Genomic DNA, 26,335 nt, shown 5'->3' with positions numbered 1-26,335 from the left:
GACTAACTGACTTTTTCACGACATTGTCCGACACGAATCTAATTCTGTTGAACTTTTTTTCAAATGCTCCGAAATGTGGAAGTTGCAAGGCGACAGGTCTGAGCTGTATGGCGGATGTTGCACCGTTTCCCACTTGAACCTTACCAGTTTTGTATTAAGCACATCACCGACGTGGGGACAGGCATTGTCGTGGAGCAAGATGACCACATTCCTCAATTTTCTACGTCGTTTGTTTTTGGTTGCGACATGCAGCTGATCCAACGTTTAGCAATGTCAGAAGCGATTGATATTCTCTCCAGGTTTAGAAAATTTGATCAATAATGGCCCCTGAAGATCGAAAAAAAGTCAACACCTTTCCGGCAGAAACGACTGCCTTTGCTTTCCTTGCGGTGGTGAATTCAAATGTTTCCACCGTAAGCTTTGTCGTCGTGTTTCAGGCTCGTAGTAGTGGCACCATGATTCGTCCCCAGACACAATTGAAGACAAAAAGTCATCACCGTCATTGCGATATCGGATCAGATAAGTCAAGGCAGCGCCAAACCTCTCCGTCTTCTGGCGGTGGTTAAAAATGTTGGGTGACCATTGCGTACACAAGAGCCGATAACCGAAATGTTCATGAATTATGGCGTGAACGGAACCGTGACTGACGGTCACACGCTCTGCCAGTTCAGCGATGCTTATCCTCCGTTCTTGTCTCATCAACCCACCAGCCTTTGCAATTTTGTTGGGGCTGACTGCACGGTGGCTTTGGCCCTGTCTTGGATCGTCTTTGCAACTTTCACGCCCTTCTTTGAACCGTTTGCTCTAACGCTTCACAGTGGCCAATGAAATACCACATTCAACGTACACGGCAGCAATACGGTGAGTAATTTCTTTTTAGGAAACACCTTCAGCTGTCAGAAACGTCACCACACCACGCTGCTCAACTTATGGAGTGTGCATTACGTCACGCAATCATGTTCAACCCCATGTTAGATCCCACCAGTCACTCCAGTTCATCCTTCGTTTGTACCACAACCAGTTCGCCACACGATGCCTTTGTCAGAATAATACCTGCTGACCTTTCTCCTGCTCAAGCTACCAACCTCCGCCATCTCCTGGAGTCATACCATCCCATTTTCATTCTTTGAGCCAAACATCTGTTGTCTAGCATCGAATTGACTCAGGGGACGTGACCCCTATCTGCCACTGTCCCTATCATGTCTCCTTCGCTGAACGTCGGGTGACCCAAGGTGAAGTTGACAAAATGCTCACAAAAGGCATTATAGAAACTTCTTCTAGTCCATGGGCACCTCCTGTGGTGCTAGTCAAAGAGAAAGACGGCAGCAGGCGCTTTTGTGTTGACTGCCGACATTTGAACAACATCCCACGTAAGGATGTTTACCACGGCCCCGAATCGATGATGCTTTGGACTGCCTCCACGGAGCCACATACTTTTCCTCTATCGAGCTGCACTCTGGATACTAACAGATCACTGTTGATGCCAGGGACCGCGAGAAGACTGTTTGTCGCACCAGATGGACTTTGCCAGTGTCAAGGTTATGCCTTTTGGATTGTGTAATGTCCCTGCAACCTTCAAGCGAATGATGGATTCTCTCCTTAGGGGCTATAGGTGGTCTACTTGTCTTCGCTATACAGATGATGTGGTTGTCTTTTTGCCTACTCCTGAAAACTACCTGACCCACATGTCAGCCAATCTCAATGTGTTTTGCTGCACTGGCCTGCAACTAAGTGCCATTTCGCTCGGCCTCACATCACCATTCTTGGTCACCTTGTTAGTGTTAGTAATGTCCAACCTCACCCAGACAAGGTGCGTGCCGACCAAACTTTCCTGTTTGTCGCTCAGTCAGAGATGTCCGGAGCTTTGTTGGATTGTGCTCTTACTTCCGTCGCTTTGTCAAAAATTTTGCCAACATTGCCAAGCCACTTACTGACCTACCCAAGGTGGACATATCGTTTACTAGGGGTCATGACCAAGCAACCGCATTCCCAACCCTGGTCAGTTCACTTACATCACTGCCTATTTGGGCACATTTTGACCTTTCGGCATCTACAGAAGTTCCCACCACGCTAGTGGCCATGGCATAGGTGCAGTCCTCGCCCAACGACAGAACGACCGGGAATGTGTAATTGCTTTCGCCAGCCGCCTTCTCTTGTCATCAGAGCGGATTTTTTCAATAACTGAGCGCAAATGCTTCACTTTATTCTGGGCTGTGGCAAAATTCCGCCCTTACTTATTATATGGCCTCAAGTTTTCTGTCGGCATGGGCCACCACGGCTTTTGCTGGCTCTCGTCACTGAAGGATCCTACAGGAAGGCTTGGTCGCTGGGCTTTATGGTTACAGAAGTACACCTCTGACGTTCTGTGCAAGTGTGGCCGGATGCACCAAGATGTTGACTTTTTATCCCGCTACTGTGTCAACCCTCCTGATGCCACCGAGCGTGACAGCTATTTCAGATCTGGCCAACATCTGCACTCAACAGAAAAGCGACGACACATTACGATCTATAATAGGCAGCCTCCACTCTCGTGAGCCCAGCCCATTGCTCCGTCGCTCCGTTTAAGCTTCCCGACGATATTCTTTACTGTCGTAGTACCACTCCCGACAGCCTGGAGCTTCTGCTTGTTCTCCTCAAGCAACTTCGTACTACTGTTCTCAAGGAACTCCACGATGGCGCAACCGTTGGCCATCTTCGAGTAACCCACACATACGGTCACGTGCAGCGTCAGCTTTTCCGACCTGGTCTGTACCGATCTGTTCGATGCTACGTTGCTACGCATGACCTTTGCCAGTGACATAAATGGCCCTCGGCGTTACCTGCGGGCCTTCTACAGCCCATTGACATACCCTTGGAGCCGTTCTACCGCATTGGTCTCGACCTCCTTGGCCCATTCCCTACGTCTACTTCAGGGAACAAGCGGGTTGTAGCTGCGACCGACTAGTATGCTACGTGGTATGCCATCACACAAGCTTTACCGACCAGGTGCGCCACTGCTGTCACCGATTTCCTACTTCATGACATTGTCCTTCATCATGGCACCCCTAGGCAACTGCTCACAGACCGAGGCCGCTGCTTCTTGTCCAAATTTGTTGATGGCCTCCTTCGTTCCTGTTCTGTGGAGCACAAGCTCACTACTGCATACCACCCACAAACCAACGGGCTCACTGAGAGGCTGAACCGCACGTTAACGAATATGTTGGCGATGTACATAATGTACATTATGTACATACATCACATTTGCATTCAGCTCATCCCATCATGACACCACCAATTTTTCACCATTTCACCTACTGCTTGTCCGCCACCCAGCATTGCTTTATGACACATTACTTCCTGCTGTCAAACAACATAGCACAGAGTATGCCCCGCGATGCTGCCATGCGAGCACAACTGGCACGTCAGACCGCTCATGAACGCTCATGAATCTGACTTGAAATTGTTTCAGAAGGACCACTATGATTACAACCACTGACACATCTGCTTTTCTCCTGGATCTCTTGTACTTCTCTGGACTCCATCCCATCGTGTAAGTCATTCCAAAAAACTTTTGTCACGTTACACCGGACCTTACAAGGTTTTAAGGCAATTTAGTGACATTACCTGAGATCGCGCCACTGGACAGTTCTTTACCATCTACGTTGTCCTCTTGTGATGTCGTGCACACATCCCGGTTGAAGCCATACTTTTCCAACGCCTCCTTGTGCAATTAATCTGAGCCGAGACGGCGCTCCGCCCACCGGGAAGTTTAGATGCTAGGAGCCACCTCCTTGGACTAATGACGAAGATGACAATGACCGGGACGTTGCGCGTGTTCAGCCATCTTGGCCATCCCTGTACTGTATATACAGTACAACCCCGCTGTTACGTTCCTCACTGCTGCGTTTTCCCAGCTGCTACGTCGTTTTCATCCGATCCCGGCATAGCTTCTATAGGATCCAATGTATAAGGAACCCCGCTGTTACGTAGTAGCCGTGAAAACGTTCCCGCATGATACGTCGCAACTTAGCACCCCGAACCCGCCTGGGCTAAAGTAGGCAACGCGCTCCAACCACCATTTTGGCTTTTGACGAGTTTTGGCCGGGCTTGGCTATAGTACTGGCTGCAAGAAGCCGCACGCCAGTTCGAGAGGCCGCCACTAAGTGGCCATTCGTGAAAAAAGCTCTCACTATCATCACTGTGATTACGGTCACCGTATGGTTTTTGGATGGGTCGACCCACGGAGGAAGGAAACTCGGGAGAGGCCCTGACGTCACTCTTTATGAAGCTAAAATGAAGCCGGAAGTTGCTGTTGCTCATGGCGTTGCTCCGCCTATCGGGCCAGCTCTCCTCTCTTGTTTACATTTCTCACGAAACCACGCCGCGCCGCGCGCAACCGGGCTGCTCGGACGCGCGCGCTCCGCAGCAATACTAAACAATCGTTAGCACGTTAGCATGATTACGCCAAAGAGGGCAAAATTTCCCGCGGATATTCCTTCGTCCATTGCCGTGGCGCGGTGACGACGTGGAGCACGAGCTACATGATGCCGGGGAGCTGCCAAATCCCAGCTTTGGAGAAGCCGTCGCGGCTCTGGACCTCCTCCGCAGGTACGTCGCACCTCACAGCGACGCTGACAGCAATGCGGCCTTCCAGGCTATTGAGAAACGTGGTGATTTCTAGCGAGCGAAAGAGACGGCAAGCCACTATTCTAGACTTTTTTAAGTCTTTAGCGCACTCTGTGGAAATAAATTGTCTATAGTTGAAGCTGCACTTTTTTCATTCATTTTCGGAGCTTTCCTCACTGTTGCGTTTTCCCGGCTGTTACGTTTTTTTTTCCCGGTCCGGTGAAAAACGTATGAACGGGGTTCCACTGTAGTCTGTTTATAAATCGTGCTTCGCTTTTATCTATCTGACCCCCCATCACAATATTACCAGGGTCCTATTGCACTGCTCTGTGTTTATTAAATACTAATACTTTCCAAGTACATAATGCCGTGATGAATTTCTGCACATGCATCAGCCTTGCACGATATTCTGTTACACGTGGCGTCCAAATCACAACCCCGAACGACGATCCCCTCAAAGTGACAAACTGAGCTAGAAGGCCATGCCTTTGTGTATAGTAAAACCTCGTAAATTCAACCCCCCTTAATGCAGAAGATCAGATCATTCGGACTAGTCCTCTGGTCCCTGCAGGCGTATGGAATATTTAATAACATCAAACTTTGGTTTATTTGGATGTATTTTGCCGCGCACCAGTTCATTCAGACAAACCTCGGAGCGCGGCGTAAGAGAGCAAAAGCGGCACTAGCGTCCAACCAAAAACGAAGCAGCAAAGTCCACATTGCCATTTATCAGCGGAAAACAACAGGAACGCCAGAATGGTTCGCGTTTATTTGTCCTTATAGCCCTTATCCTTTGCATTTGGTGGTGCACATTACACCACGTTGGGCGTATTCCTTGAGAACTGTGTAGTCGCCATTCGTGATCATGCCGATAGTGACCACAATACCGCCTGCAGTGGTAGTGCCTAAAGGCCGTTTCCTTTCGACTCTGTACGCATGTTGGCTGCGTGCCTTTCAGAACCGCTTAGCAACCATTCGTGATCGCAGCGATTGTGACTGTGCTTTCATCTACGGTGGTGGAGGCAAGCAGTAGTTTCGGTTTGACTGCGAGTGTGTTAGGCGCATGCCTTCAGAACTGCATGGTCAGCATTCGCGATCACAGCACCGATGACAACCACAGTTTCGTTGGCAGCTGATGCGGCAAGCAGCAGTTTCGTTTTGACTCGGAGCACGTTGGCTGCGTGCCTTCAGAAATGTGTAGTCGCCATCCATCCATGATTGCATCGATGGCAAGTGCACTTGCATTCGCAGCAGATGCGGCGAGCAATAGTTTCGTTTTGACTCGGTGCAATCCATAGGCGATACCACAGCCCACATGCTGGCGTCAAATTTGCCACCTACATTGTGATAGATGGACGATTTGTTGCCGACCAGCCCACTGGCAATAAAATGATCGGGATGGGCACACGGTAGTGAAAAGCACATCTCAGATGAAGACAAGGACGTCACAAGGTCTTTGCCGTTGCGAGTACTAATCAGTCACGAGAAGACTAGAATTGCAGCTTGCCGACTGCTCTTGTGCAAAATAGAAACAGGATTTGCCAACTCATTCGGTAAAAAAAAAAACGTGTTAGTGTATTAAGCATTTGGGCATTGTTCTCTCGGTACCCTCGATAAATTGACATTCGGTCAATTTGAACATTTCTTTCGGTCCCATGAAATCCGAATTACCAAGGTTTTACTTACTGCAGGCAACAAAAGGTATTACAGAAGCTGAAAATACATCATGGCCGCAATGTTTTGGACACCACTTATTAATGCAGTATGGTGCACCATAATCTCCGAGGCCATGCTTTTGGCACACTAATATATTTAGTTGCCCTCAGACAACCAATGTGCAGTGTATGACCAGAAATGGAAAGCAAAAGCAGAGTTCTTTATTCCACAGTAAATTAAGGTGTGCAATATGTGAATGGTAAGAAAGGCAAAAAAAGTCGTAGTTCTGCCCAAAAGGCGTGGCATCGATTGCAATAGTAATTAGTGGACAGCTATACGAAGTAAGGATAGTAGTTTTATCAGCCACATAAATTTGTAAACATAGGCATACTAACTAAATTACTAGCATGGTGTCACACATGCACAAGAAAACATGAACACATCTGAGCCAACGACCGTGGAAACTCGCTGTCAGAATGCTGGACTAAGGAAGCGCGGCAGCAGAAGCGAGCCACTTGACCTCTGTGCTGAGTCTCGCATCCCCCCCAATGCGAACTAAGCCGCGAAGACACAGCGTGTGGCGGACTTTGTCTCCGTCGCAGGTGGCTTTCAAGATAGTGCAGCCCGGGCACGCGCTAGCAGCTGCGCAGCAGCCACCAGAGTAAAGCGCGTCCCCCCTTTCTCCGCTCCCTCCGGAGCCACGCGCTCAACGGAAGACAGCGCACTTCCTCCCCACTTTTGCATCCGGGAGACTGAGCCGTCATCGCCGGCTCACCCTCGCCCGCTTTCACTCGCACATACAACACACAGCACACAGCGACAAGTTTATCGCCCTTGGACTTCATGCGGAACCTCGCAGCGGCGACAGAAATGCACCTCATGTGTTCATATACTTGCTGCCACAAAAAAACTCAGACCTCTATTGGCAACAGCTCACCAGGCAAACAATACAAAACAGTGGGCAGACAAAGGAATTGGTTAGGGTAACCCTGGTGTACTTTTAACACCAGCTATTGTACTGGAACAAAATTATGCCTTAACAGGAGTGAGACGCCTTAACAGTTTAACAACAAAGCTGATCATACATATAACACATTACAAGTGCCAAGAATGGAGTATGAAAATCTCAGGTAGATAGGACATCCCTGAGCATGTTCCGTCTAGCAAGTGTTCCAGTGTGGTGATACTTATTTCTGGCAATACGTCGCGTAAATGACTTGAACAGGTCATCCAGCCTTTCAAGTAAACGGGTGATGAACACTTACGGCCAGCACTAGCTCCTTCTCACGGGCGAGCGACACGAATGGGAGCACGAGGAAGGCCTTGGTCCTTGTTTCGAGGATGCGCTTCAGCATCAAGATTTCGGCCACCAGCGTCTTGCCTGAGTGCAAAGAGAAAGGGAAGGCACTGAAGCCCCACACAGCCAGCACAGTTCAAAGCAGTTCATCTGCTTTGTCCTGCAGTATACGAGCCGATTGGGAAAGGCTTCCCTCGAAAGCCCCAATGTATTCTTTCTAAACATCACAACACGAATGATAACTGACCACAAGCAGTGTAGAAAGATGGGATGAAAGACACAGAAGGGATGGTGCTGCTCTTCTGCTCTTTTCATTATAGAACCCAAGATAAATACCAGTTGTCCCAATTAAATGTATCCAATAATTAAAAAGTAATTAAGGGCTTTACAGGAATAGGCCCACTGAATTTTGATGGCCATTGATTATGTTAATGATGAGATAGCTTCATTCCATGCAATTATGTAATTAAGTTTAATTAGCCAACTTTAACTTAACTGTACTTACAAAACTTGTGAAGGATATCAGGAAAATTGATAACAGTGTTTAAAGCTACCTATGCTTTCTGTGGTCTTTTTTTTTTCAATAACAAAAAATTGGAACGCCTGCAAGAAAGAAAGAAAGGCAATGTGTCAACAATTGTAATGGTCTCAAACGCAAACCTTTGACTGGACCTCCCTTCATTTGCGTCAGTCTATACTGAAGATGCCACCTGCATAGGTGGCGAAATGTTTGTACCCTTTTGTAGTTTATTTGTTATATGAAGTCTGAGTAAACCATTCTTTCAGTCATTAATACACCCGGCTTTTGGAACAATGTTGCAAACCCCGAGTGTGGTATAGAAACGATTTTGCTTGCCGCGTCCGTCGGAATGCAGCTGATGCAGCTGAGAAATCGACACATGAACTCCTCATCAACAGCAGAAAGCTATAGCCATTAAGCCCAGCATGACAGTTGATTTACTCACACTCTTCAATGTACTTAAAAAAAGAGAAAGCTTGGCAAAAGAGAACGAAACTGCTGCAAAGGCACCCATAAGATTTTATCCAACTGCTGCAAAGTTATTTTAGCACTGATCACAGACGTTTCATAGCTTGTGGCACTGAGAGCCACATTATGGAATGGTCAAACGTGTGTAGCATTTCAGAATTGCCATAGCCACACTCTTGGTTGGAAAATTTGATAATGCTCTAGAAAGGACACTCAGTAGCACGACATGGAATCATACATAGTCAGCTGTGCTCACTGCTTTCATTGGCAATTATTACTACTAATAAATTCCTTATTACTTCAACATCAGAATGGCTCACATATGTTCAGGATCACTCTTGAGCCTAGATGCTTAGCAAACAATGACAACACACTGTTTCTGTAATAGTGAAGCCTCAAAACCATGTGCTACCAGACTGTGCTGAAATCTCACACAAAGAACCATCGTTGCCAGATGGGGCAAAAAATATGTCAGCACTACAGTGCTCAGATATTGAGCATGCAGTGAGATCAGCATATGATCTATGCAAAACACTTATACGTTTGCCAAGCCCAAACATGGTGAGAGGCACTGTGCTACAGCTGAAGCACGTTTCTTTCCCTAACGCTTTGGTCAAAACATGGGCCATACAAAAAATACGGTGGAGCCCATCTCAAGATGACTGTAGACGGTAATGCATTTAGCATTGAATCAATGTACAGCCGAGTCAACTTATAACGGCCCCACTTAAGACGAACACTCGCTTATCACGAACAAGTCCGGCGTGACCGTCAAAATATACATTAGGGCTATGGCGCTCGGTCTCAGCAACAACGAACGCCCGTGAGCCTAGCCAATTGGCTACAGCGAATGCCTTGGTGTCGCGGACCACTTTCCACGACCTGGCCCCGACCTGGGTGGAGCCGCCGGATTGATTTTGCCTCAGGACCTAAATAAAGTTCTAACTCACTCACTTCCACGTGGTGAGAGCCGCTGACCCTGTGCTATGCACGCTTCGAGAATTGGCTTTCCCGCAGCGTCTTGCCGGAGGCAGGGAGGAGCGGCGATGAGATCGCCGCGAAAACGAAAAAAAAAAAAGAAAGAAAATGCCGGCCCAGCACGCATGAGCCACGTGAACACGCGAAAGCGACAGCTCATTCGCCATGGGACCCCCAGTGGCCATCGTCGTCGTCAGCGCAGCGGCGAAGTTTTCCACCAATTAACGTAGCACGTGATCACGTGCTTTCATACCCCCTCTTCTGTCCCACCCCCCCCTAACGCGGCTGCGCTGCGCCTCACATGACTGCGCGACTGTCTTTTTCTTGCTTGTGGTTGTGCTGGTTATGCTAGTGTTGTCAGTGTGGTGTCCCGCTGCCAATGTGCCTCTGCATGTCTTGTTGTACTCGGCGGTCGAAGTGATCAAAGCGGCGTGGATGGAAGTGACACCTGAATACATCCGGAATTGTTTTCGCAAGGCCGGCTTCGCCGACGCACCTGAAACGGGCATTGAAGACACGCAACAAAGATAGCCTGACAACGACTTGTGGCGACGCGTTGTCGACGCTAACCTGGCCGGCTGCAATCTTGATTGGCAAGATTTTGTTGATGTAGACGATGCTGCTGAAGTTGCGGAGTCGTCTTGCAACGAGACCGCCATCCGGGAAGTGCGGACATCAAGCGACGCCGAAGCATCGAACGACGACAGCGATCCATCGGAGCCAGCACCCGTAAGCGCGACCACAGCAGTGAGCCATGCTGAGGCACTTAGAAATCTTGTGTATTTTAAGGCCTTGGGTGACGAACACATCGCAGCTTTGATCAAGCTTGAAACCGCCGTCATTGGATGTGCTCTGAAGAGCCAGACAACGATCACCGATTTTTTTTCTCAATAAATTTCTGTCTTGATTGATGTGAATTTTTGTGTGTGGCCCACATATCACGAACTTCTGGATACAACAAACGAATTCCGCGTGTCACTCAGGTTCGTTATAAGCGGGCTCAACTGTAGCGACACAACATATTGCCACCATCAAGACAAGTAATGTACGAGACGTGTACAGCAGGGGGATTCCTCTTTTGCGCTTCCATAAGAACACTCGGCACTATTTAGCGCTGCTGCCACAAAGCCTGTGCACAGCCCCAAAGTGCATGCTGCACCGATGCAGCAAGTGGCAACTGGGCTCCTCTTTTGCAATTTCTTTCGGGACACGCTGCGGCATCTAGTGGCACTGCTGAGAAGTCCGAATGCAGTGCACCGCTGCCTGCAAACGCTGAAAATTATTCTCATGCTTGCCGCACACTCACTGGCAGATACTCAGTGACCCAAGTTGGCGACAGGTTCATTGGAGAGAGGCACATACGCAATGCATTCTTGGCACAGCTCGCTAAAGCGTTGGCCTGAAAGGCATTTATTGAAAAGTGACACATACCCAGTGCATTTGTGGCACAGCCTGCTAATGCATTGGGCTGCTGCCGTCGAGGAACCCTAGTGACGCGGGTTCAATTTCACGCAGCATAGGAGAAATTTAAGGGATCTTTCCCAATGACACATCACACAGTCATCAAAGTTGGCTCCAAATACATTCCTTGAGCGACACACACGTGCTGGCACCTACCCAGTGACCCAGATTGGCATCAAAGAGGTTCATTGAAGACAAGCTCAGATAGACTAGGCACATACCCGGGGCTCCAAGTGAGCGTCAGAGTTCCTTCAAACAGAGGCTCCTGCTATACTCTAGCATCTACAGCGACCCACATCAGCAAGTTCGTTGAATAGCAGCACATATGTACCGATTGCCACATACTTAGTGACCCAAGAAGGTCTGATGGTTGGCTTTGGACCCTGTTACCTCAGCACAGCAGCCCGATGTGCTACCCATTTGACCACAGGCTACCCAGTGGCCCAGGTAGACAGGAAAATGGTTAGGTACAAACATAGATAGATAGTTGTCCCCGGAAAGTGCATGAAGTACTCTAACAATGCTAATGCATTAATAAAAGTAGTCCTCAGAATCTCAAGGTGACAAGAATGCCTTTACCAGCACTTGTCGGAGCAGAGTAGACGAGGTTTCCAGCACCAGCAAGCACATTTCCTGTGCGCAAACACTTGAGCTGCCAGGGAAACATGCGCTGGACGCCCCTGCGGGCATAACCAGCCACCACCTCGGCTGGAAGGCCCCATTGACCGAGGTCCAGGGGGTCTTCACCTTCCGCTTCTCTGGATGCTGCAGTTTTTATAGAAAGATTTATCCATTTGAACAAGTGATGTCGGGGAGTAACGTCAATGCAAGGACAAAAAGGGGGGAACCTTTGAATGTCAACATAACTTCACGTTACTGTCATGTATTTCATGACAAACGTACCAGGCATTCCTATGATTGAGAAGAGTAAGGGAATCTGAGGGGCTCAATTTTTCGTCAGTCACGATAATAGGAAACGTAGAACGATGCCAGAGAAGTCATAGGAAAAAGCATAGGGAAAAGCACTGCAGACATAGTGCAAAGGATGTGGCTATGGCTTCTATCTGTGGCTAGAGATGTAAAATTTCATGAAATTTTGAGGGCCGTGAAAGAAACTGGTTTCTTTCACGTATTTTCAGAAAAAATACGAAAAATAAAAAATAAAGGACGATTTCACACAGAGCTATAAAAAACCCGACACATTTATTTCTCTAACACTGAAAAGAATATAACTGTTACATTATTGCATCACAAAAGTCCCAACAGAGCTTCCGGGTTCAACATCTTAGCACGATTTCACGCCAATGCATTGATTTTACATCAAAGCCTTAAGACCAACATTTGTATTAATCTGTGTCGGATTCATTTCCACTTGACATGTCAATGCTTCGCTGTGCAGCGGACAAAGCCTTCCGGAAACTGATGTTTGGAAATGTGCACACCAAGCACGTGTTCTCGAACTCGGACCAGTTTCTTTCACATGCCGCAGAAGGGGGAATCTGCAGTATGTGACAGATGAGGGGGCTCAAGGGTGGGTTGAAGCAGTCGTTGCTATCACGTGGATGGATTCAGGTGCTTTGCACACTCCAAACCCCTTCTTTTGACTAAACATTTAGATATGTCAGAAGGAGTCGCATTGTAAGAGAAGAATTTTGAGGAAAAGCTTTTTTTTTTTTTTAAGTTTTATACTGGATGGAAAAAAAATAAGAAAGAACAGTTTTTTTCCGAAATTTTCCTTTTTTTTTTTTTCAACACTTACATCACTACCTGCAGCAAGTTAATTATCCACTGAATTTCATTTCACTTATTACTCCTAATTTCAATTAGGCATAATTAATTTCCCCACATTGGCTTCCGTTCCTGTTTACAGTCCCACGAGGCCCTTTATGAACATAAGTACCTGCACAAACTTATCTGGTAAACTTGTGTTAAGGTAGAAAAGACCACCTTAACGCAGCCCTTTCACCCCCTTTCTTCAAGTTATGTGAAACTGCAGGAATGTAAGAAATTAGACATTTATTCTACAGTCCTATGCTAGAAGGAATATGTCCATAATTCCTTAGGTTCATTTCACCCGCAATCTTGAATGCGGGCGAAAGAGTCTGAAGTAAGGTGATCTTTCCCCCCCCCCCCCCAAGCGAGCTTGCAAAATTGTGCAGGGCGATAAATAAAGAAGAAAAATTGCGGCAGAACCCATCTCGCACTGACTGTCGACGGTGAGCATGAGCATTACCCAGTCCCGCATCTACAGTGACCCATGTCAGTGTGAAAGAGGTTAGTTGAAGAGTGGCACGTATGCACACATTGGCACATATTTAGTGACTCCAGTAGGTCGGATGGTTGGTTTCAAACCCTGCTACCTCAGAACAGCAGCCTGATGCACAACTATTAACCGCGCACTACCCAGTGACCTAGATAAGCAGGAGAATGGTTAGATACATAGATACAAACATACATAGCCTCCAAAAAGTGCATAAAGCACCCTAACAATGCTAACGCATTAAAAAACACACAAGAAAGAGAGCTGAAGTTAATGCAAGCGTCCAAAGTACACAAGGGGAATCGTTCACCAGAGAAGTGGGCACAATTAGTCAGGGCAATAAGCGCCTAAAGTGCACATTAAAGCGCCTCCTGGCATTGAGGGCAGCACAATATTGAACCTGGCGTGCGGTGGCAGCAGCCAAATGACCTGTTGAGGCTCACTGACCTGAACTTGGCTGACACACGGAAGACGCCAGCCCAGCCCAGGTTTGATGCCCTTACGCCATTCGCCAACCACAGACATTGGGAGGGGCTTGATCAAGTGCACCTAGATCCAGGTGGGAGCCTGCTGTGACCACTTCAGTTCTCTTTCTTGTGTATATTCTATTGTCTAGTCCTGTGTGCCCTGAATATAATTTGTTACCTGGGTAGCTTTACAAACAGCTTCATCTTTTCTGATTATTTCTGTCAGCTTATATTTTATTTTAAAAATAACCTGTACGTGAAGTCACATAGCTTTGTGACGGTGACATTTATTTATCTATGAATACTCGGTGGGCCATAGGATGAGGTCATGGAATTCTTCGTGACAGGATAACAGACGACATCCGCGACTGGGTGAGGCCGTTCGCAAGCTCGCAGCAAAGGGCAGAAAACATGGCGGGTCTATAAGAGCTTGTCAAGAAGGGAGAGAGCATGGGCCTGCAAAAGCCGGAGTTGAGAGCCGGGATGGAGCAGCAGTGGGCTATTGAGCGCAGGAAGTGCGCTGCTGTAAGACAAGCCAGAAATGAATGCCTCAAGGAGCAGTTTGCAGCTTAACAAGCTTGTTGTGAAAAAGAGCTTCGCATCCTTGGAATGGAGACTGCAGCTCTTGAAGCACTGTGTGGTTTTATGGCTTTCAACAGCCCAAGAGCTTCCAATACATTTGAAAAGAGGAGATTGGTACAAGTACTTTGAAACCTTGAGCAAACACCTTTTGAGCAAACACCACATTGAGCAAAAACCTGCTTGATGTCACTCATTTCATGTAGTGTGTGATGATAAAGAGCACAACCTTGCTAATTGAAGTTCCCAGTCTGTCATATGCCAGGAGAATTCAGAAGAGTGCATAAAATACACGCGGGCATGGTTTGTTCAGGCTTTGCAAATGAACAATGTATGCCAAATTAAAACATTGGCGTAACCTCAAAAACTAAGAAAAGTGCCACACGTTAACACGCCAATGACAATGCACTCCTTTCTGATATATCAGTGGCCAGGCACACACTACTGTTACTATCACCAAAGAGTCCCATGACAGAACAGTCTCATTATCAAACTTGTACGTAAAAGATTATAGTAAATAATTACTGGTAATCCATTAATTTTATTCTTAGTTTTGTAACTTAATGATCACTTTATTTACTCATAATGCTCATCATCATCATCAGCAGCAGCAGCAGCAGCCTGGTTACACCCACTGCAGGGCAAAGGCCTCTCCCATACTTCTCCAATTACCCCAGTCATGTACTAATTGTGGCCATGTTGTCCCTGCAAACTTCTTATACCCGTGTCACACGGACGTTTGGAAGGCCTTCCAACTGATAGTCAGTTGACTCAAAGGTCAAGTTTGAGCTGCTACACGGGCGGTTTTGAAGGCCGCCGAGTCAATAGTCTATCGAGTCAACAGAGCACCTTACAATTCTATCGAAATCTCGATGGCCTTTGAGCAACGGAAACGGAAACAGCGCGAACATGCCCTCTTGTTCACAGTGGGCTCGTACGCACGGTTAGAAAGAATAAATCAAACCAAAATGCTCTAAAATGCTATATATGAGTGTTATTAATTATTCAATAAAGTATTTTTACCACTTGATATGTGCGAACTGCACGTACTCTCTACAACAGCGACGTAAACGTTGTCGCAGTTTCGCTACATCGCTACTAGATACTTTTGGTTTCGCTACTCAAGAACTTAAAAACTAAACATATATGTATGGCAATGTATGAACAATTTTTTTAAATGCATAAACCAACATAAAAGAAATTATAGTGCTTTTAAGTATTTTTAATGTTGTTTAATCTTTCGTGACATGAAAATGAAAATAAAGATCCGCAGCGCCACACAATTTTGCGAGAAACGCCTGAACCACTCAACGGCCTTTCAAAAGTGCCGTGTAGCAGCGCGACAACTCCTTTGAGTCGATAGAGTTGTGCCGTTTCGAAGGCCGTCGACTGGAAGGCCTTCCAAATGTGCCCGTGTGACACAGGTATTAATCTCATCCGCCCACCTAACTTTCTGCCGTCCCCTGCTACGCTTCCCTTCCCTTGGAATCCAGTCCGTAACCCTTAATGGCCATAGGTTATCCTCCCTCCTCATTACATGTCCTGCCCATGTCCATTTCTTTTTCTTGATTTCAACTAAGATGCAATTAACTCGCGTTTGTTCCCTCACCCAATCTGCTCTTTTCTTATGCCTTAACGTTATTTACCCATCATTCTTCTTTCCATAGCCTGTTGCGTCGTCCTCAATTTAATAGAACCCTTTTCGTAAGCCTCCAGGTTTCTGCCCCGTAACGTGAGTACCGGTAAGACACAGCTATTATACAATTTTCTCTTGCGGGACAATGGCAAGCTGCTGTTCATGATTTGACAATGCCTGCCAAAAGCACCCCAGCCCATTCTTATTCTTCTGATTATTTCAGTCTCATGATCCGGATCCGCAGTCACTACCTGCCCTAAGTAGATGTATTCCCTTACCACTTCCAGTGCCTTGCGACCTATCGTAAACTGCTGTTCTCTTCCGAGACTGTTAAACATTACTTTAGTTTTCTGCAGATTAATTTTTAGACCCACCCTTCTGCTTTGCCTCTCCAGGTCAGTGAGTATGCATTACAATTGGTCCCCTCAGTTACTAAGCAAGACAATACCATCAGCAAATCGCAAGTTACTAAGGTATTCTCCATTAACTTTTACTAAGGTATTCTCCATTAACTTTTATCCCCAATTCTTCCCAATCCAGGTCTCTGAATACCTCCTGTAAACACGCTGTGAATAGCATTGGAGAGATCGTATCTCCCTGCCTGACGCCTTTCTTTATCGGGATTTTGTTGCTTTCTTTATGGAGGACTACGGTGGCTGTGGAGCCGCTATTGATATCTTTCAGTATCTTTACATACAGCTCGTCTAAACCCTGATTCCGTAATGCCTCCACGACTACTGAGGTTTCGACTGAATCAAACGCTTTCTCGTAATCAATGAAAGCTATATATAAGGGTTGATTATATTTCGCACATTTCTCTATCACCTGAGTGATAGTGTGAATATGGTGTATTGTTGAGTAGCCTTTACGGAATCCTGCCTTGTTAAGTAGCCTTTACGGAATCCTGCCTGGTCCTTTGGTTGACAGAAGTCCAACGTGTTCCTGATTCTATTTGCGATTGCCTTAGTAAATACTTTGTAGGCAACGGACAGTAAGCTGATCGGTCCATAATTTTTCATGTCTTTGGCGTCCCCTTTCTTATGAAGTAGCGTTCTTATGAAGTAGCATTAGCGTTCTTCCAAGATTCCGGTACGCTCGAAGTCATGAGGCATTGCATACAGAGGGTGGCCAGTTTTTCTAGAACAATCTGCCCACCATCCTTCAACAAATCTGCTGTTACCTGATCCTCCCCAGCTGCGTTCCCCCTTTGCATAGCTCCCAAGACTTTCTTTACTTCTTCTGGCATTACTTGTGGGATTTCAAATTCCTCTAGACTATTCTCTCTTCCATTATCGTCGTGGGTGCCACTGGTACTGTACAAATCTCTATAGAACTCTCAGCCACTTCAACTATCTCATCCATATTAGTAATGATATTGCCGGCTTTGTCTCTTGACGCATACATCTGATTCTTGCCTATTCCTAGTTCCTTCTTCACTGCTTTTAGACTTACTCCGTTCCTGTAAGTAATGCTCACTGTAATTTAATTACCTTTTTTCAGTAACCAATTACATGTAACCACTTACTTTAATGACAAGCTGCAATAGGCAACTAAACATTAAGAACCTGAATTTGCCAGAAAGGCACCCCGTGCAGACAGACAATCCTGGGAGTTCAGCACTTATTTTCTCATCTCAACGTTCCACCAGATTTTCACCAACGAATTGAATCAATACTGGTATGTCTTGATTAGTGATGGCCCCTTATACCCCTGTCACACGACAAATCTAATGTCATTACCATGAATGACATTCACTCATAAGGAAACTTGTTTACTGTCACACAGCAAAACGTAATGACATTCGTTGAAAATGACATTTCCAAACAAATGAGTTCACCAAACTCATTCACATTCGTTTTGAAACTAAATGTGTACCCTTGGCACCAAGAGCCTACCAGTCAGCTTCGCAAGCAGTACATACTCTTTTGTTGTTAAACAAAAGATAAATATTGTACTGTCGATTGCATTGCCTAATCATTACTTTAATGACACTTAAGTGCATCACAGTGCATAATTACAGAATGCTACTCTCAAGCCAGTGATTAGATGGCCGTCTTTTGCTTCGGCTGTGACAGTCGTGTTTGTTCACTGGAACATCGGCCACGGCACTTCAATTGACTTGAAATATATGCATGCGGGTTTTTTTATGGCAGGCGCCGACGATGTGAATATTAGGAGCCCGCATGCACATCAGAACGGCAGTGACGTGCGCCTGCCGTTCTTGTTCTTCTTCAGCAGAGGTAGCGGACGCGCCGATTGTGCTTTCCGCCAAGTAGCTTGCCTGACCTTCAGCCTGGCTTGACTCGACTTGGTTGGCCGTGTTGACAAGTTAGTGATCCAAAAGCATGGTGTGAAATGAAGGATCGCATATTGCAATAGAATTCAGCTTAATGGAAAATAATTACTTGACAAAAGTGGGTTTGATGCTATTTTTGTCTCTTTTGTTTTTACTATCATCTTTGTCATCACTTTCAAATAACATTAGTTTTCACCATGTGACAGCGTGTGGCGATAATGATATTAACCTCAACAAATGTCATTCGTTGGAAAAGACATTTGATTTGCCATGTGACAGGGGTATTATATGACGTCAATGCCAGGAAATAAAATACGGACAATTTTTGCAAGTGCATCCGCTGTGTATATATGTTTCACAGTACGTTCCAGGATAATCGCTCATGCTCACTTACATTCGAGAATGTACAACAGCATTAGCATCGTGCACACAATCTGATTAGACCACACTCTTCACTACAGAATCCGCAACAACATCAAGAAATTTTTGGATACAGTAAGTGCTTCTTGTGCCAAGCTACAAATCAATAACAGGGACAATACGGTGTACGGTCACAATCAAAAAGAGAAACACTGTCTGCATGATATTGTCAGTGAAATGCTTTGAACTCTGAACCCATTGCATAAAAATGTTGATGGTTTAACCATTTGTGTTCCTCTTCTACTTGAGCTAAAAATACATTAGATCACAGCGTTAAAAAACAAGAGAAAGAAAAAGACAGCAACATGATTAAGGGATGAAAGGCAGGTTTAAAGTATTCTTGTGAATTTAAGACGAACAAATAAAGCTTTACCGTATGAGTGCCACCAACAACCAGTGGTCTCTCAGAGAAACAAGAAGGGCGCTGAGTGAAGCGAAGAGGTTGCAAATAATTAAGTGGTGGAAGATTCAGGACAACAGAAATTCAACATCTTTGGGAGAGGCCTTTGTTCGGAAATGGGCTTAAAAGAGGCTGATGATGATAATCGGCGGTGGTAGCAATGATAACGTAATGACTTGAACAGCACCATAAATGAAACTGGCAATAAAGCTACTACAGAAAACATGAAGAAAAAAAATGTGACAGTATCAACAGTGCATTACAGAGAAAAAGAGAAATAGACGAGGAAAAAGTGTTAATACTATCGGTATCACAGCACAGGAGTGAAATGCAGTAATATGTCGGTTATGCATGTGGAACTAGCCATAAACGATAATGATAAAATTGTCGGCATAACGCGCTTGCGAGCACATTTGCATGTTTTTTCTCTCAGTTTTGAATGAGAAGTTGTTAGACAGCACCTGTTCCGTTACTGTATGCGTCTCTTGGTTTGTGGTCATCCGTTTCACGCCATAATCATCAATATCATCAATCTACGTTTAAGTTCACGGCAGGATGAAGGCCTCTCCCTCTGATCTTCAATTACCCCTGAGCTGCGCCAACCGATTCCAACTTTCACCTGCAAATTTCTTAATTTCATCACCTCACCTAGCCTTTTCCATCCTTGACTGCGTTTCCTTTCTCTTGGCACCCATTCTGCAACCCTAATGGTCCACCGGTTATCTAACCTACGCATTACATGACCTGCCTAGCTCCATATCCGCTATGCCCGTTTGCTCTCTGATCCCCACCGCTCTCTCTTACTGTCTCTTAACATTAGACCTATCATTCTTCGTTCCATTGCTCTTTGTCTTTAACTTGTTTCAAGCTTCTTCGTCAGTCTCCAAGTTTCTGCCCCATATGTTACCACCGGTAGAGTGCACTGATTGATAACCTTTCTTTTTATTGATAATGGGGAGCTTCCAGGAAGGATCTGAGTATGTCTGCCGTATGCGTGCCAACCCAATTTTATTCTTCTGCAAATTTCCTTCTCATGATCAGGGTCCCCTGTTAGTAATTGATCTAGGTAAACATATTCGTTTGCAGACTCTAGAGGCTGAATGGCGATCCTGAACTCTTGTTCCCTTGCCAGGCTATTGATCATTACCTTTGTTTTCTGCATATTAATCTTGAACCCCACTCTTACACTCTCTCTGTTAAGGTCCTCAATCATATGTTGTAACTCATCCACAGTGTTGTTGAACAGGACAATGTCACCTGCAAACCGAAGGTTGCCAAGATATTCGCCGTTCATCCTTACTTCTAAGCCGTCCCAATTTAATAGTTTAAATACTTCTTCCAAGCACGAAGTGAACAACATTGGAGAGATTGTGTCTCCTTGTCTGACACCTTTCTTTATAAGTATCTCCCTACTTTTCTTGTGTAGAATTAAGGTAGCTGTGGAATCTTTGTAGATATTTTCCAAGATATTGACTTAACCGTCTTCTACTCCATTACGTAATGCCTCTATGACTGCTGGCATCTCTACTGAATTAAATGGCTTTTCGTAATCTATGAAAGCCATGTAGAGTGGCTGACTGTATTCTGCAGATTTCGCGATTACCTGATTGATTACATGGATGTGATCCATTGTACAGTATTTGTACAGTATCCCTTCCTGAAGCCAGCCTGTTCCCTTGGTTGACTGAAGTGTTGCCTTTATTCTATTGGAAATTATCTTGGTGAATATTTCATACAATACTAGAAGTAAGCTAATGGGCCTATAATTTTTCAATTCTTTAACATCTCCGTTTTTATGGATTAGTATACTGCTCGCATTATTTAAATTCTCTGGAACCTTTGAAGTCATGAGACATTTTGTATAAAGGTCCATAAGCTTTTCAAGCATGACGTTTCCTCCATATTTAATTAAATAAGCTGTTATTCCATCTTCTGCTGCCGCCTTTCCTCGTCTCATGTCTTCTAAGGCCTTTCTAACTTTATCGCAAGTTATAGAGAAAGCCTCTGTAACATGTTCATTACTACTTAGAATGGAGGTATCGTGGCTGCTCTGGGTATTGTACAGGTCAGTATAGAATTCTTCCTCTGCTTTTAATATACCTTCGAAATTGCTGATAATATTACCCTGCTTATTTTTCAGTGCATAAGTCTTGGCTTGTCCTATGCCAAGTTTTCTTCTCATCGATTCCATGCTGCTTCTATTTATTACTGTTTCCTCAGTCTTTCTTAAGTTATAATTTCAAATATCCTTTATTTTCTCCTTGTGGATCAGTTTTGACAATTCCGCAAATTCTATCTGATCTCCTGACTTGGACTGTTTCATTCTTTGTCGTTTTATTGTTAGGTCCTTCGTTGCTTGGGAGAGCTCCCACTTCTATTGCTGCTTCTGAAGCCAGCCTAGTTACGGTTTCATTAATTACCTCTATGTCACCTACATCTCGCTGTTCTAGGACTGTATATTTGTTTGCAAATACCAGCCTGAATTGGTCCTCTTTTATCCTTGGTGCATCTAGGTCGGCCTGTTTCTTCTTGACCAATTTTACAGTTTCTCTCTTCAAATTCAGGTGAATCCTAGACTATGATCGCTGCCCTTTACCCTACCTAGCACTTCTACATCCTGCATTATGCTGAGATCCGCAGAAAGTATGAAATCGATTTCATTCCTTGTTTCACCATTAGGGCTTTTCCAGTTCCACTTCTTGTTGCTATGCTTTTGGAAGAAGGTGTCATTATTCGTAGCTTATTCCTTTCTGCGAATTCTACCATCATCTCTCCTCTAGTGTTTCTAGAACCAACACCATAGTTGCCAATTGCTTGTTCACCAAAATGCTTTTTCCGCACTTTTGTAGTGAATTCGCCCATTACTACATTATATTGAGATTACACTTCTCTCATGGCTAATTCCACATCTTCATAAAACTGATCTACTGAGCACGAAGTGAACAGAGGGCAGAGGTCGGAATAACTGGAGGAATAACTGGAGGTCGGAGCATAGACTTGTACCACCTTTAATCTATACCTCTTAAGTTTTATTACAACTACAGCTACCCTCTCGTTAATGCTGTAGAATTCGACTATGTTGGCTGCTATGTCCTTATGTATTAGGAATCCTACCCCGTATAACCTCCTATCTGGGAGACCTCTACAGCTGAGGATGTGGCCGTTAGTGAGCAATGTATAAGCCTCACCAGTTCTTCTAACCTCACTAAGGCCACTGATATTGTAAGCAATGCCTGATAGTTCCTCAAAGAGTCCTGCTAAGTTAGCCTCACTGGAAATTAAAGCTAGCAATTTGCTTCCATGCAACAACTATCCCAGCAACATGTTCTTCTTAAACATGCAACATACAATACAAGCAAACAGGCACAGAAGCTTGTGCACCAACCTGCAGATGATAATGCATGTGTGATAGGCGACAGGCCAGACTCGAGGGGTGCTGCCCGACAGGGTGTTGATGTGGCATGCTTGCGCAGGCGCCTGCACAGTTGAGACATAACAGCGTCAGGCAACTGTTTACTTGTTCTTGCCTTTTGTGCTCCAGCAAATACTCTAGAGAAGCTCAAAAGCGTGGCAGTTTGGGCGAGTTGGTATGTCATGACTGTTCTAGGCTTGTAGCGCAGCTCAGAAAGAGCAAAAAAGGAAGGAGGTAGGGGTAATCAAAGGGAACAGAAAACAGAGAAGCTGTTGATCCTGATGCTGCTTATTTTGTGAAATGATCAACTAGTACAAAGACCTTTACTTTTGGTTGAGCACAGGTTTTTCAACACAAGTGCAGTTCACTCCATTACGAGAAACACATCCCTGCCAATCTGTGAACTTTGAAATTCTTAAAAATCCTGCAGACACGAAAAAGGGGGCGGGGGGCGCAGGGTTAACACACATTTAAGTGTGCTCCGAGCACACCCACCTTTTGTAGGAGACATACACACTTCACCAACAATGATTTAACTTGAGACATAGCAGCAGCAAGCTTGAAACAGTTGAGAGTGACAAGCAACACATTGTTTTTAGATCACAGTGACTTTTTCAGTGGCTTTACTGTTGTCAATTTCGTCTACTTCAGGAACTTGTCTGAATAAACTTGTTTGAAATAAGTACCTGAAGGCATAGGCATCGTGCACTGCCTATAAGAGCGCGATATCGATACGATCACTATTTCTTACACCACTTCATCCTTTAACAGCTTAAAAATGTTTTCACAAACAGAATTTATATTTTGTAAAACTTGATGTAACATTTGTAAAATAGTAGAATTGAGCTCAGAATTTTAAACTTTACAAATAATTCTAATGAGTTGGCAGGCATGCAAGGGAACATTGAACATCTGCTTCTTATCACAGGTATTGCTTACTTTAAGTGCAACATATGCATAGGAATTAAATGTCTATGAAATATTTAACTTCTAAATTTAGCACAATGAACATCATCTCAAGACTGAGTGAACCGAGTGCAATTTAGAAAGTGCTCCGCCGAATAAACCAACTCTTTTACCTTTATTTTCTTTTATGCACTTAGCCACATAGTATTCACCAAAAATGCACATCAGTGTGATTTAACTGCATCAGCAGAACTATGAAATGTGAACAGGCATCAGGGGCCAGATGTAACAATGTTTTCCAACTATTTTGTTTATTGTCATTGGTTCACACAAAGCTGTGGTGTCATTATAAAATCAGCACAACAGATGATATGAAATGAATACAATTGAAGGAAAAGAATTCTCGTAATGTACATTTTTTGTGCATTTACTTATAGCACAATAATTAGACAAGGTCCGAACTGTACTAAAAAGGGCTACTAGTTTCTTTGTACTTACCTCTTTTAGTGTAAGCCGAACTCCAGATATTGAAATTGTGTATACTGCTATTCGTAAATATTTAGAGGTTCAAACATTGTCCTACTTCCAATGCCTGTTAGAAGAAGGATGGCTTTATACAGTCAACCTTTAAGACTAGCTGAACACGAGGCAGATGAAGACAATGAGCAATTATGATTATGTATATGTGAAAGCCAAAAACTTAACAGGACTCTATGATTATTTTGGGCAAATGCATTCACAATACTGAGAATTGCAAACATGATTGTAAGCCATGATGTGCGAAATCGGCAAATCAGTATGACAGTGTGCCAACTGTTAAACAATCACAATGCCCCTCTCGAGCTTTGATAGACCCACGAAAGAGAAGGGGAGTCCCAGCAGAAGGAACCTCTGCAACCTGTTCACTAAGACTTTCAATGGAGGTATTCTGGCTGCTCTTGGTATTGTGCAGGTCAGTATAGAATTCTTCTGCTGCTTTCAATATATGTTCGAAATTGCTTATGATATTGCCCTACTTATCTTTCAGTGCATACATTTTGGCTTGTCCTGTGCCACGTTTTCTTCTGATTCCATGCTGCATCCATTTGTTACTGCTTCACCAGTCTTTCTTACATTATAATATCGAATATCCTTTATTTTCTCCTTGTTGATCAGTTTTGACAATTCCGCCAATTCTATCTGATCTCTTGAGTTGGACTGTTTCATTCTTTGTCGTTTTATTGTTAGGTCCTTCGTTGCTTGGGAGAGCTTACCTACTGGTTGTCTTGGTGCGTTGCCTCTTCAATTCCTGCTTCTGAAGCCAGCCTATTTACGATTTCATTCATTATTTCTATGTCATCTACATCTAGCTGTTCTAAGGCTGCATATTTGTTTGCAAGTACTAATAAAACATTTTTGAGTGGGTCCTTTCACTTTCCAATCTTGTAGAAATTACAACACTGCCATTAGATTATCAGATTTTATTCGTGATTCGTGTCCGCAGATGCTCGCTGAGTGCACTGCACACTGTTGCATTGTTGTAAAGTTGTATACAGCAGGTTTCGCAGAATAGAAGGAAATGAAACAGCAGGGATACTAAACGGTGAACAGGTGAGTGTCCATTTGCTACCAAAGGACGGACATAAAATCTCTCAATTCTTAGTGTGGTTCGAAATGCGAGCTAAGTTACAAGCTAAAAAGTTTGTGGGAACTCACCTCGCCTTCAGACGCGTTATTTTTCGAAAAGTAAATTACAAACATGCATTCATGCTCAATTTAACTCTCTTTTTAAAGGCATATATAATCGAAGCTGGTAGAAATCGACGGGCAAAGTGGTAACGCCGAATTCCTACCGCGGTCCACCGGAAAGTGAGAAGTGCTTAGCTCTACTTTCAGAATCAACAGCGTTTCTCGCTTGTTTTCCGACCCATGTGTCCCTCCGACTTGTTACACTCCACTCAATGCTACAATTAGAACATCTAACAACACCTTCTGCATGTCGATCCGCACAGCGGCTACATATGCTATACGTAGGAGTCATGCGCTATGCTCTCCAGAGGCCTCCGCTCGCCGGTCACATGTGCTCTCGTCCAGCAGTAGCTGTACAAAAAAAATCTATCGTCGCGACGAAAAAAGCACCCCACGTCAAAAAATGCGCTCCGCCACTTCTGCAACACAGTCAGAACCTTGGCCAATGCTCGACGAAAAGCTACTAGCAACTACGCCCCATGCCTTCACGTACGTTTTGATCTGAGATGCTGAAGTCTTTCGAGGTGGTGTCGACACGGCAGCACGGGTGGTCGACTTGCGTTGCTTCCATGATGTGTGCAGTGGCTTCATTGGCAGGCACTTTACAGAGTTTGTCACTGCGGTTCTTTTACCGCCTTTGGGAAGATGCGAACGAAAACATTTACCGCCATTTCGATTTTGTCACCACTATGCGAATGAGAACACTTAAAAAGTTGGGTTAGCACTGCTAAGGGCATAAAGACAGCGCTCAAAACCTACAGCATTCTAAAATCCACTGCCCACTTCAACCTCAAACCACAACCTGCCACAACTTTCGACAGCCGAACCCATCGAACGACCGAAGGAACGAGTCGGTTCATGGTAGGTTGCTGAATCAAATGGATCAACCCTGGCGGGAAAACTGGCGAACTATTGGTTGCCTTGGGCTGTATATTTGTGTGTATAGATAGCACGAACAACATCCTTGTAGTTTGGTGGTGGGTGGCGCGTAATGTCTTTGACCCCCGCAAGTGCGCATATAGATGTGCAAAATTAAGCACTCGTCATTATGAGAGGGGATAAAGGTACTGTATTTGTAGATTTCTTCTATAAATTTTATACGCAAATTGACAAAATCTGTCAGTAATGATCACAATACTACTCTAGCCATCTTTTTCTTTCTCGCAGATGAGCGCGGGGTTTTTGAACATATTTAACAGGTAACTTTGCGGCAAGCTGGATGGATGCTATGAGCATCCAAAACATC

The 26,335-nt window shown here is 44.8% G+C and overlaps 1 protein-coding gene across 1 annotated transcript in view; it reads right to left on the bottom strand.

Moving 5' to 3' along the window:
• Positions 1–25,944, bottom strand: part of PolQ (DNA polymerase theta) — a 292,782-nt gene extending 266,838 nt beyond the window's left edge. Inside the window, exons 1-4 of the mRNA XM_050182268.3 lie at positions 25,583–25,944; positions 22,429–22,520; positions 11,565–11,750; positions 7,527–7,642 (exon numbers count right to left, since the gene is read on the bottom strand). Coding sequence (XP_050038225.1) covers positions 7,527–7,642; positions 11,565–11,750; positions 22,429–22,520; positions 25,583–25,680 — 492 coding nt within the window. The 5' untranslated portion in view covers positions 25,681–25,944. The remainder of the gene's footprint in view (positions 1–7,526; positions 7,643–11,564; positions 11,751–22,428; positions 22,521–25,582) is intronic.
• Positions 25,945–26,335: the final 391 nt, after the last annotated feature.

This window comes from Dermacentor andersoni, chromosome 7 (genome assembly GCF_023375885.2).
Source record: "Dermacentor andersoni chromosome 7, qqDerAnde1_hic_scaffold, whole genome shotgun sequence".
Classification (NCBI taxonomy): Eukaryota; Metazoa; Arthropoda; class Arachnida; order Ixodida; family Ixodidae; genus Dermacentor; species Dermacentor andersoni.
The sequence above is the reverse complement of the archived record's forward strand: the minus strand, read 5'-3'. Positions and strand labels throughout refer to the sequence as shown.